At 45.7% G+C, this 13338-nt stretch overlaps 1 protein-coding gene across 1 annotated transcript in view; it reads left to right on the forward strand.

Annotated features, from left to right (window-relative positions):
* Positions 1–13338, forward strand: part of LOC5511466 (elongator complex protein 4) — a 59495-nt gene that overhangs the window by 1329 nt on the left and 44828 nt on the right. Inside the window, exons 4-6 of the mRNA XM_048728520.1 lie at positions 944–1060; positions 6473–6606; positions 7073–7343. Coding sequence (XP_048584477.1) covers positions 944–1060; positions 6473–6606; positions 7073–7343 — 522 coding nt within the window. The remainder of the gene's footprint in view (positions 1–943; positions 1061–6472; positions 6607–7072; positions 7344–13338) is intronic.

The raw sequence follows: 13338 nt of genomic DNA on the forward strand, positions 1-13338 counted from the left end.
CCATACTCAAGACTTGTTCCCCAGTGGTGTACCCAGGGGGATCCATAGAGTCCTTTACCTTACTCAAGACTTGTTCCCCAGTGGTGTACCCAGGGGGATCCATAGAGTCCTTTACCATACTCAAGACTTGTTCCCCAGTGGTGTACCCAGGGGGATCCATAGAGTCCTTTACCATACTCAAGACTTGTTCCCCAGTGGTGTACCCAGGGGGATCCATAGAGTCCTTTACCATACTCAAGACTTGTTCCCCAGTGGTGTACCTAGGGGGATCCGTATAGTCCTTTACCATACTCAAGACTTGTTCCCCAGTGGTGTACCCAGGGGGATCCATAGAGTCTTTTACCATACTCAAGACTTGTTCCCCAGTGGTGTACCCAGGGGGATCCACAGAGCCCTTTACCATACCCAAGACTTGTTCCCCAGTGGTGTACCCAGGGGGATCCATAGAGTCCTTTACCATACTCAAGACTTGTTCCCCAGTGGTGTACCCAGGGGGATCCATAGAGGCCTTTACCTTACTCAAGACTTGTTCCCCAGTGGTGTACCCAGGGGGATCCATAGAGTCCTTTACCATACTCAAGACTTGTTCCCCAGTGGTGTACCTAGGGGGATCCATAGAGTCCTTTACCATACTCAAGACTTGTTCCCCAGTGGTGTACCTAGGGGGATCCATAGAGTCCTTTACCATACTCAAGACTTGTTCCCCAGTGGTGTACCCAGGTGGAGGAAGCTGTGAATGCTCTAAACACAATGATGAAACAACCACCAAAACATTAACAAGGGCACACATATTCAAAGAATAACCACAAAAAAATTTTTGTTTGCAGGGTTATTGACCAGTAAGTAAAGTCAAAGGGATTGATCCTACTTACTTTAAAAGGATAATTTAAATGCAATGTTATTTTTATTAAGTTATTTTTTATATTTTTCTCACTGTTTTCAGGACCTTCCCTATCCTATGAATGAAGAGAATGATTCGGAACCTGGACTATCAACACCTGGCAGACAAGAGGAGTCCATGAAGATTGCATGGAGATATCAGCAATTGCCAAAAGTACAGGTAGTACCATATTAGCGTACATAAAAAAAGTGAGACTGGGGGACAAACACACTTTTTTTCCAATTGATGCATGCATGGACAGGTATTTAATTATCTCATATACACAACAGTCAGACATAAGTGCTAATTTGATAGACACAGACAGACATAAGTGATAATTTAATAAACATAGACACACATCTTATATCTAAAACCCTGAGGAGAGGGTGTGTGGCATCTTTCACAGAGAAAAGAAGGAACTAGAAAACTTGAGAACCACAATGACAATCCCTAGCTAATAGGGGTTACCGGGAAAGTTTCCACTTTGAAATGATCAGGCAAAGAGAAGCTGCAATTCAACAATTTATCTTAGCAAGAGAAGGCACTGGCAAATGTGCCATTTTGAAGCTCTCCACAGAGACCCGAAAAGCATTTCTAACTCTCAGCCAAAAGCACTATTGACACTCCAGAACTTTGTAGTTTTGAAACAAATCACAATTAATGTCCAGGCGAAAAAAAAGTAAAGTACAATGTTGACAGGATATCACTTTTTTGAAAACTTTTGTTTGTGTCTGGCACGACATGTTGAAAGCCATCAAGCGCATGCATTTTGTAAAACAATCAAGAAGTTTTAAAACTGCAACAATAATATCAATTATTAAATGCTTAAATATTAGATTAAACTATAGAGTAAAAACTGATTCTAAACCACTTTCATCTTCCATTTGTTGTTAGATTCAGTTTTGGTATCCTGCCAGTCCATGTTTTTTTCGTAAATGACTTTACTTAATACGACAAAACAAATCTCAAGATTAGCTGATCATACATAAAGCCACATATGTACCTTCATATTACTTTTCACAGAAAATAGTATCGAACCCACCACCAAGACCGTACCCATGAAGCAAGGATTCATGCTTTTCAATGCCAATTCAAACATGTTGGAAAAACATTTATTAAGCAGAGAAAAGTAATAAAAATATTTTGGGCATAGTTTTTTTTATACTGTAGCATATAAAATTTCTTATGGAATAAAATATATATAATTTATAATGAAACTTGCTTTTGGAAAAAAACATAGGGGGATAATGTCTTTCATGAATTATAAATGTGAATGTTTCACGGGTACCCTCTAGTTAATGATAATTTGATAGATACATAACATACATTAGTGCCTAATATCTGATAAATACAGACAGACCAATTACTCGAGAGACAGATATGTGAATTAAGGGGATTTTCATAACAAGGCAGGCAGACATTAGTTTATGTCTAATGAGCAATATATACACCATGCCATTGAATGAACTGTTTTACAGAAGACTTAGGCAGCACTGCAAGCTATGGTCCATGCAAGATGGTCTATGCAAGATTGCCTATGCAAGATGGTCCATGCAAGATGGTCTATGCAAGATGGTCCACGCAAGATGGTCTATGCAAGATGGCCTATGCAAGATGGTCTATGCAAGATTGCCTATGCAAGATGGTCCATGCAAGATTGTCTATGCAAGATGGTCCATGCAAAATGGTCCATGCAAGATGGTCCATGCAAGATGGTCTATGCAAGATGGCCTATGCAAGATGGTCTATGCAAGATGGTCCATGCAAGATGGCCTATGCAGGATGGTCCATGCAAGATTGTCCATGTAAGATGGCCTATGCAAGATGGTCCATGCAAGATTGCCTATGCAAGATGGTCCATGCAAGATGGTCTATGCAAGATGGTCCATGCAAGATGGTCTATGCAAGATGGTCTATGCAAGATGGTCCATGCAAGATGGTCTATGCAAGATGGCCTATGCAAGATGGTCCATGCAAGATGGTCCATGCAAGATGGCCTATGCAAGATGGTCCATGCAAGATGGTCCATGCAAGATGGTCTATGCAAGATTGCCTATGCAAGATGGTCCATGCAAGATGGTCTATGCAAGATGGTCCATGCAAGATGGTCTATGCAAGATGGCCTATGCAAGATGGTCCATGCAAGATGGTCTATGCAAGATGGTCCATGCAAGATGGTCTATGCAAGATGGTCCATGCAAGATGGTCTATGCAAGATGGCCTATGCAAGATGGTCTATGCAAGATGGTCTATGCAAGATGGTCTATGCAAGATGGCTTATGCAAGATGGTCCATGCAAGATGGTCCATGCAAGATGGTCTATGCAAAAATGTCTATGCAAGATGGTCTATGCAATATGACTTTTGCAAGATGATCCATGCAAGATGGTCTATTCAAGATGGTCCATGCAAGATGGCCTATGCAAGATGGCCTATGCAAGATGGTCTATGCAAAAATGTCTATGCAAGATGATCTATGCAATATGACTTTTGCAAGATGATCCATGCAAGATGGTCTATTCAAGATCGTCCATGCAAGATGGCCTATGCAAGATGGCCTATGCAAGATGGTCCATGCAAGATGGTCCATGCAAGATGGTCTATGCAAGATGGCCTATGCAAGATGGTCCATGCAAGATGGTCTATGCAAGATGGTCCATGCAAGATGGCCTATGCAAGATGGTCTATGCAAGATGGTCCATGCAAGATGGTTCATGCAAGATGGTCCATGCAAGATGGTCTATACAAGATGGCCTATGCAAGATGGTCCATGCAAGATGGTCTAGGCAAGATGGTCTATGCAAGATGGTCTATGAAAGATGGTCCATGCAAGATGGCCTATGCAAGATGGTCTATGCAAGATGGTCCATACAAGATGGCCTATGCAAGATGGTCCATGCAAGATGGTCTATGCAAGATGGTCCATGCAAGATGGCCTATGCAAGATGGTCCATGCAAGATGGTCTATGCAAGATGGTCTATGCAAGATGGTCCATGCAAGATGGTCTATGCAAGATGGCCTATGCAAGATGGTCCATGCAAGATGTTCTATCCAAGATGGCCTATGCAAGATGGTCCATGCAAGATGGTCTATGCATGATGGCCTATGCAAGATGTTCCTTGCAAGATGGCCTATGCAAGATGGTCTATGCAAGATGGTCCATGCAAGATGTTCTATCCAAGATGGTCCATGCAAGATGATCCATGCAAGATGGTCTATGCATGATGGCCTATGCAAGATGTTCCATGCAAGATGGCCTATGCAAGATGGTCCATGCAAGATGTTCTATGCAAGATGGTCCATGCAAGATGGTCCATGCAAGATGGTCTATGCAAGATGGTCCATGCAAGATGGCCTATGCAAGATGGTCCATGCAAGATGGCCTATGCAAGATGGTCCATGCAAGATGGTCTATGCAAGATGGTCTATGCAAGATGGCCTATGCAGGATGGTCCATGCAAGATGGCCTATGCAAGATGGTCCATGCAAGATTGTCTATGCAAGATGGTCCATGCAAGATGGTCCATGCAAGATGGTCCATGCAAGATGGTCTATGCAAGATGGCCTATGCAAGATGGTCTATGCAAGATGGTCCATGCAAGATGGCCTATGCAGGATGGTCCATGCAAGATTGTCCATGTAAGATGGCCTATGCAAGATGGTCCATGCAAGATGGCCTATGCAAGATGGTCCATGCAAGATGGCCTATGCAAGATGGTCTATGCAAGATGGTCCATGTAAGATGGTCAATGCAAGATGGTTTAGGCAAAAAGGTCCATGCAAGATGGCCTATGCAAAAAGGTACATGCAAGATGGTCTAGGCAAAAAGGTCCATGCAAGATTGTCTAGGCAAGACGGCCTATGCAAGATGGTCTATACAAGATGGTCCATGCAAGATTGTCTATGCAAGATGGTCCATGCAAGATGGTCCATGCAAGATGGTCCATGCAAGATGGTCTATGCAAGATGGCCTATGCAAGATGGTCTATGCAAGATGGTCCATGCAAGATGGCCTATGCAGGATGGTCCATGCAAGATTGTCCATGTAAGATGGCCTATGCAAGATGGTCCATGCAAGATGGCCTATGCAAGATGGTGCATGCAAGATGGCCTATGCAAGATGGTCTATGCAAGATGGTCCATGTAAGATGGTCAATGCAAAATGGTTTAGGCAAAAAGGTCAATGCAAGATGGCCTATACAAAAAGGTCCATGCAAGATGGTCTAGGCAAAAAGGTCCATGCAAGATGGCCTATGCAAAAAGGTCCATGCAAGATGGTCTAGGCAAAAAGGTCCATGCAAGATTGTCTAGGCAAGACTGCCTATGCAAGATGGTCTATGCAAGATGGTCTATGCAAGATGGCCTATGCAAGATGGTCCATGCAAGATGGCTTATGCAGGATGGTCTATGCAGGATGGTCTATACAAGATGGCTTTTGCAAGATGGCTTTTGCAAGATGGTCCATGCAAGATGGTCCATGCAAGATGGCCTATGCAAGATGGTCCATGCAAGATGGCCTATGCAAGATGGTCCATGCAAGATGGTCTATGCAAGATGGTCCATGCAAGATGGTCTATGCAAGATGGTCCATGCATGATGGTCAATGCAAGATGGTCTAGGCAAAAAGGTCCATGCAAGATGGTCTAGGCAGATGGTCTAGGCAGATGATCTCTGCAAGATGCTTCAGGCAGATGGTCTATGCAAGATGGTCTATGGAAGATCTTCTAGGCAGATGGTCTATGCAGATGGTCTATGCAAAATGGCTATGTGCACGGAGTTGGTGCCTATTTGCGTAACACTCTTGTGAGCGTTGCCCTAAGGTGTTGAGCGTTGCCCTGAGCGTTGACCTGCTGAGCCCCTAGGACATTGTCCTGAGTTGCGTTGAATGTTGCTTCGAGCTGCTGCAACGTATAAGAGTAAACTGCAACCTTAGTCCTACACAGACTGTTTACTATTTTGTGTATTTTGCGTATAACGGCGAGAAAAAAATATCCAAAACCGGCACATTTTTTCTTATTTCATCAACGAATGGAACAATGTTCTACTTTTGAAACTACGATTCTTATTAACGGGATGTTTCGAGGTCGCAAAACTGGAGGCAGAGAGCAAATTGTGACTTAAAATTGTGTATGGACACTGGGGAACCGCCAATTAATACATAGTATGTATTAATTTGGAAAATTTTACAAGATGCAAGATGCTCTAGGCAGATGGTCTATGCAAGATGTTCTATGCAAGGTGGTCTATGCAAGATGATCTATGCAAGATGGTCTATGCAGATGGTCTATGCAAGATGCTCTAGGCAGATGGTCTATGCAAGATGTTCTATGCAAGGTGGTCTATGCAAGATGATCTATGCAAGATGGTCTATGCAGATGGTCTATGCAAGATGCTCTAGGCAGATGGTTTATGCAAGATGGTGTAGACATATGGTCTATGCAAGATGCTCTAGGCAAGATTTCCAGAGAGGACTAATATCAGACTTTTGAAATTAGGCAATCTAAAGAACGTGTGTATTTTTTTTTATCAATCCTCTATCATATCAATGGATCGAGTAAGCACATATTAATTGTTTGTTTTTTTCCCTTTCAGTCATCTTTGGCATATTCTAATTTTAGTCATTACTTTGACCTCACAAGAGTAATGGAAGAGCCAAGAGTACACAGGCTACCCATCACTACTTTTGATGCTACAAGTGAATGGAGTGAAGGCATTCAGTGTGGAAGGTTAGGATTATGTATAAAATGAAGCTTTTGATAAATAATATTAATAATATAATTGATGATAGTTCGTTTAATCTTCATGAAGTGAGAAACTAGAATCTTAGCATCAACAGAGTAAATAATATATATAGTGTGAGATTATTGGAATAACCCCATCTGAAGCTCATAATGGGCTGTACAGGAATCACACTGTATAGGATACAGATAGCTGAATGGCAACTATTGCCCCTGTGATCAGCAAGTAAAAGACAATAGCTAGTTCATTAAACAGTACATAAAAGGCTGAACAAGATTCACAGATATCCTTCAAGTTTGCTGAATTGATGGATGGGGTTCTTAGTTGTCAGGGCATTAGATTTAATATTTACTGGCACACCCAAGCTCAAACAGATTAAGAAATATATGGGATTTGGTTGAAACTTTGTTTTGTTGATTTGAACATTTCTTTCTTGATTTGATTCCCTTGTAGGTCAATGGATAGAAGTCCTCTTTATGAGAAACTCATCTCCTCCTTAAAACAGACAATCTGCCAAGGTGGTTACTCAACAACACACAAGCAACAGCAACAGAAATCCATCCTAAGACTTGCCTTACATGGACTTGGCTCTCAGCTATGGGGCGAGGCTTGCTCTGCCACAGACTTCACCACAGGGCTACCAAGATTTCTTTATTGTTTAAGAGCTCAGCTGCGATCGTCATTAGCTGTATGCATGGTAACCATGCCAACACATATATTCCAGGTTAGTGATATAAAAGGGCAGTTTGCCTGTGGTGCTTTCTAATTGCTGGTATGTGTAGTATAGAGAGTAGCGAGAAACCCCCAGACACCCCCTCTCTAGAATGGCAACTCCGTTTCAAGAATTGCCCCTTCCATCTCAAGAATGTCCCCCTCTTCCTCTCAAGAATGACCCCCTCTTCCTCTCAAAAATGACCCCCTCTTCCTCTCAAGAATGACCCCCTCTTCCTCTCAAGAATTTCCCCCTCTTCCTCTCAAGAATGTCCCCCTCTTCCTCTCAAGAATGTCCCCCTCTTCCTCTCAAGAATGACCCCCTCTTCCTCTCAAGAATGTCCCCCTCTTCCTCTCAAGAATGTCCCCTTATTCCTCTCAAGAATGTCCCCCTCTTCCTCTCAAGAATGTCCCCTTCTTCCTCTCAAGAATGTCCCCCCTCTTCCTCTCAAGAATGACCCCCTCTTCCTCTCAAGAATGTCCCCCTCTTCCTCTCAAGAATGTCCCCTTGTTCCTCTCAAGAATGACCCCCTCTTCCTCTCAAGAATGTCCCCCTCTTCCTCTCAAGAATGCCCCCCTCTTCCCTTCAAGAATGACCCCCTCTTCCTCTCAAGAATGTCCCCTTCTTCCTCTCAAGAATGTCCCCCCTCTTCCTCTCAAGAATGACCCCCTCTTCCTCTCAAGAATGTCCCCCTCTTCCTCTCAAGAATGTCCCCCTCTTCCTCTCAAGAATGTCCCCTTCTTCCTTTCAAAAATGTCCCCCTCTTCCTTTCAAAAATGTCCCCCTCTTCCTCTCAAAAATGTCCCCCTCTTCCTCTCAAGAATGACCCCCTCTTCCTCTCAAGAATGTCCCCTTCTTCCTCTCAAGAATGTCCCCTTTTTCCTTTCAAGAATGTCCCCCTCTTCCTCTCAAGAATGTCCCCTTCTTCCTCTCAAGAATGTCCCCCCCTCTTCCTCTCAAGAATGACCCCCTCTTCCTCTCAAAAATGTCCCCCTCTTCCTATCAAGAATGTCCCCCTCTTCCTCTCAAGAATGTCCCCTTCTTCCTCTCAAGAATGTCCCCCTCTTCCTCTCAAGAATGTCCCCCTCTTCCTCTCAAGAATGTCCCCCTCTTCCCGTCAAGAATGACCCCCTCTTCCTCTCAAGAATGTCTCCCTTTTCCTCTCAAGAATATCCCCTTCTTCCTCTCAAGAATGTCCCCCTCTTCCTCTCAAGAATGTCCCCTCTTCCTCTCAAGAATGACCCCCTCTTCCTCTCAAGAATGACCGCCTCTTCCTGTCAAGAATGTCCCCCTCTTCCTCTGAAGAATGACCCCCTCTTCCTGTCAAGAATGACCGCCTCTTCCTCTCAAGAATGTCCCCCTCTTCTTCTCAACAATGTCCCCCTCTTCCTCTCAAGAATGTCCCCCTCTTCCTCTGAAGAATGACCCCCTCTTCCTCTCAAGAATGACCGCCTCTTCCTGTCAAGAATGTCCCCCTCTTCCTCTCAAGAATGTCCCCCTCTTCTTCTCAACAATGTCCCCCTCTTCCTCTCAAGAATGTCCCCCTCTTCCTCTCAAGAATGACCCCCTCTTCCTCTCAAAAATGGCCCCTTCATCCTTTCAAGAATGTCCCCCTCTTCCTCTCAAAAATGTCCCATTCTTCCTCTTAAGAATGTCTCCCTCTTCCTCTCAAGAATTTCCCCCTCTTCCTCTCAAGAATGTCCCCTTCTTCCTCTCAAGAATGTCCCCCTCTTCCTCTCAAGAATGTCCCCCTCTTCCTCTCAAGAATGACCCCCTCTTCCTTTCAAGAATGTCCCCCTCTTCCTCTCAAGAATGTCCCCCTCTTCCTCTCAAGAATGTCCCCCTCTTCCTCTCAAGAATGTCCCCCCTTTTCCTCTTAAGAATGACCCCCTCTTCCTCTCAAGAATGTCCCCCTCTTCCTCTCAAGAATGTCCCCCTCTTCCTCTCAAGAATGACCCCCTCTTCCTCTCAACAATGTCCCCCTCTTCCTCTCAAGAATGACCCCCTCTTCCTCTCAAGAATGTCCCCCTCTTCCTCTCAAGAATGTCCCCCTCTTCCTCTCAAGAATGACCCCCTCTTCCTCTCAAGAATGTCCCGTTCTTCCTTTCAAGAATGTCCCCCTCTTCCTCTCAAGAATGTCCCCTTCTTCCTCTCAAGAATGTCCCCCTCTTCCTCTCAAGAATGTCCCCCTCTTCCTCTCAAGAATGTCCCCCTCTTCCTCTCAAGAATGTCCCCCTCTTCCTCTCAAGAATGTCCCCCTCCTCCTCTCAAGAATGTCCCCCTCTTCCTCTCAAGAATGTCCCCCTCTTCCTCTCAAGAATGTCCCCCCTTTTCCTCTTAAGAATGACCCCCTCTTCCTCTCAAGAATGTCCCCCTCTTCCTCTCAAGAATGTCCCCCTCTTCCTCTCAAGAATGACCCCCTCTTCCTCTCAACAATGTCCCCCTCTTCCTCTCAAGAATGTCCCCCTCTTCCTCTCAAGAATGTCCCCCTCTTCCTCTCAAGAATGTCCCCCTCTTCCTCTCAAGAATGTCCCCCTCTTCCTCTCAAGAATGTCCCCCTCTTCCTCTCAAGAATGTCCCCCTCTTCCTCTCAAGAATGTCCCCCTCTTCCTCTCAAGAATGACCCCCTCTTCCTCTCAAGAATGTCCCCTTCTTCCTTTCAAGAATGTCCCCCTCTTCCTCTCAAGAATGTCCCCCTCTTCCTCTCAAGAATGTCCCCCTCTTCCTCTCAAGAATGTCCCCTTCTTCCTCTCAAGAATGACCCCCTCTTCCTCTCAAGAATTTCCCCCTCTTCCTCTCAAGAATGTCCCCCTCTTCCTCTCAAGAATGTCCCCCTCTTCCTCTCAAGAATGTCCCCCTCTTCCTCTCAAGAATGTCCCCCTCTTCCTCTCAAGAATGTCCCCCTCTTCCTCTCAAGAATGTCCCCCTCTTCCTCTCAAGAATGTCCCCCTCTTCCTCTCAAGAATGTCCCCCTCTTCCTCTCAAGAATGTCCCCCTCTTCCTCTCAAGAATGTCCCCCTCTTCCTCTCAAGAATGACCCCCTCTTCCTCTCAAGAATGTCCCCTTCTTCCTTTCAAGAATGTCCCCCTCTTCCTCTCAAGAATGTCCCCCTCTTCCTCTCAAGAATGTCCCCCTCTTCCTCTCAAGAATGTCCCCTTCTTCCTCTCAAGAATGTCCCCCTCTTCCTCTCAAGAATGTCCCCCTTGTCCTCTCAAGAATGTCCCCCTCTTCCTCTCAAGAATGTCCCCCTCTTCCTCTCAAGAATGTCCCCCTCTTCCTCTCAAGAATGACCCCCTCTTCCTCTCAAGAATGTCCCCTTCTTCCTTTCAAGAATGACCCCCTCTTCCTCTCAAGAATGTCCCCCTCTTCCTCTTAAGAATGTCCCCCTCTTCCTCTCAAGAATGTCCCCCTCTTCCTCTCAAGAATGTCCCCCTCTTCCTTTCAAGAATGTCCCCCTCTTCCTCTCAAGAATGTCCCCTTCTTCCTTTCAAGAATGTCCCCCTCTTCTTCTCAAGAATGTCCCCTTCTTCCTCTCAAGAATGTCCCCCCTTTTCCTCTTAAGAATGACCCCCTCTTCCTCTCAACAATGTCCCCCTCTTCCTCTCAAGAATGTCCCCCTCTTCCTCTCAAGAATGACCCCCTCTTCCTCTCAACAATGTCCCCCTCTTCCTCTCAAGAATGACCCCCTCTTCCTCTCAAGAATGACCCCCTCTTCCTCTCAAGAATGACCCCCTCTTCCTCTCAATAATGTCCCCCTCTTCCTCTCAAGAATGACCCCCTCTTCCTCTCAACAATGTCCCCCTCTTCCTCTCAAGAATGACCCCCTCTTCCTCTCAAGAATGACCCCCTCTTCCTCTCAAGAATGACCCCCTCTTCCTCTCAATAATGTCCCCCTCTTCCTCTCAAGAATGACCCCCTCTTCCTCTCAAGAATGTCCCCCTCTTTCTCTCAAGAATGTCCCCCTCTTCCTCTCAAGAATGTCCCCCTCTTCCTCTCAAGAATGACCCCCTCTTCCTCTCAACAATGTCCCCCTCTTCCTCTCAAGAATGACCCCCTCTTCCTCTCAAGAATGACCCACTCTTCCTCTCAATAATGTCCCCCTCTTCCTCTCAAGAATGACCCCCTCTTCCTCTCAAGAATGTCCCCCTCTTCCTCTCAAGATTGTCCCCCTCTTCCTCTCAAGAATGTCCCCCTCTTCCTCTCAAGAATGACCCCCTCTTCCTCTCAAGAATGTCCCCCTCTTCCTCTCAAGAATGACCCCCTCTTCCTCTCAAGAATGACCCCCTCTTCCTGTCAAGAATGTCCCCCTCTTCCTCTGAAGAATGACCCCCTCTTCCTCTCTAGAATGTCCCCCTCCCCTCTTCCTCTCAAGGATGTCCCCCTCTTCCTCTCAAGAATGTCCCCCTCTTCCTCTCAAGAATGTCCCCCTCTTCCTCTCAAGAATGACCCACTTTTCCTCTCAAAAATGGCCCCTTCATCCTTTCAAGAATGTCCCCCTCTTCCCCTCAAGAATGTCCCCTTCTTCCTTTCAAGAATGTCCCCCCTCTTCCTCTCAAGAATGTCCCCCTCTTCCTCTCAAGAATGACCCCCTCTTCCTCTCAAGAATGTCCCCCTCTTCCTCTCAAGAATGACCCCCTCTTCCTCTCAAGAATGACCCCCTCTTCCTGTCAAGAATGTCCCCCTCTTCCTCTGAAGAATGTCCCCCTCTTCCTCTCAAGAATGTCCCCCCTCTTCCTCTCAATAATGTCCCCCTCTTCCTCTCAAGAATGTCCCCCTCTTCCTCTCAACAATGTCCCCCTCTTCCTCTCAAGAATGACCCACTTTTCCTCTCAAAAATGGCCCCTTCATTCTTTCAAGAATGTCCCCCTCTTCCCCTCAAGAATGTCCCCTTCTTCCTCTCAAGAATGTCCCCCCTCTTCCTCTCAAGAATGACCCCTCTTCCTCTCAAGAATGTCCCCCTCTTCCTTTCAAGAATGCCCCCTCTTCCTTTCAAGAATGCCCCCCTCTTCCTTTCAAGAATGTCCCCCTCTTCCTCTCAAGAATGTCCCCTTCTTTCTCTCAAGAATGTCCCCCTCTTCCTCTCAAGAATGTCCCCCTCTTCCTCTCAAAAATGTCCCCCTCTTCCTCTCAAGAATGTCCCCCTCTTCCTTTCAAGAATGCCCCCTCTTCCTTTCAAGAATGCCCCCCTCTTCCTTTCAAGAATGACCCCCTCTTCCTCTCAAGAATGACCCCCTCTTCCTTTCAAGAATGACCCCCTCTTCCTTTAAAGAATGACCCCCTCTTCCTTTCAAGAATGTCCCCCTCTTCCTCTCAAGAATGTCCCCCTTTTCTTCTCAAGAATGTCCCCCTCTTCCTCTCAAGAATGTCCCCCTCTTCCTCTCAAGAATGACCCCCTCTTCCTTTAAAGAATGACCCCCTCTTCCTCTCAAGAATGACCCCCTCTTCCTCTCAAGAATGACCCCCTCTTCCTTTCAAGAATGTCCCCCTCTTCTTCTCAAGAATGTCCCCCTTTTCTTCTCAAGAATGACCCCCTCTTCCTCTCAAGAATGACCCCCTCTTCCTCTCAAGAATGACCCCCTCTTCTTCTCAAGAATGACCCCCTCTTCCTCTCAAGAATGTCCCCCTCTTCTTCTCAAGAATGTCCCCCTTTTCTTCTCAAGAATGTCCCCTTCTTCCTCTCAAGAATGACCCCCTCTTCCTCTCAAGAATGACCCCCTCTTCCTTTCAAGAATGTCCCCCTCTTCTTCTCAAGAATGTCCCCCTTTTCTTCTCAAGAATGACCCCCTCTTCCTCTCAAGAATGTCCCCCTCTTCCTCTCAAGAATGACCCCCTCTTCCTCTCAAGAATGTCCCCCTTTTTTCTATAATACTTACATTATTTTGTATAAATTCAAGATATATAGACACAATCAGACCTTTAAAGAATGACCCTCCTACCTTTCAAGAATCGCCCCCTCTAAAAAAAACCCCTCCCTCTCAAAAATGACACCCTCCCTCTCAAGATTGTT

This window comes from Nematostella vectensis, chromosome 6 (assembly GCF_932526225.1).
Source record: "Nematostella vectensis chromosome 6, jaNemVect1.1, whole genome shotgun sequence".
Classification (NCBI taxonomy): Eukaryota; Metazoa; Cnidaria; class Anthozoa; order Actiniaria; family Edwardsiidae; genus Nematostella; species Nematostella vectensis.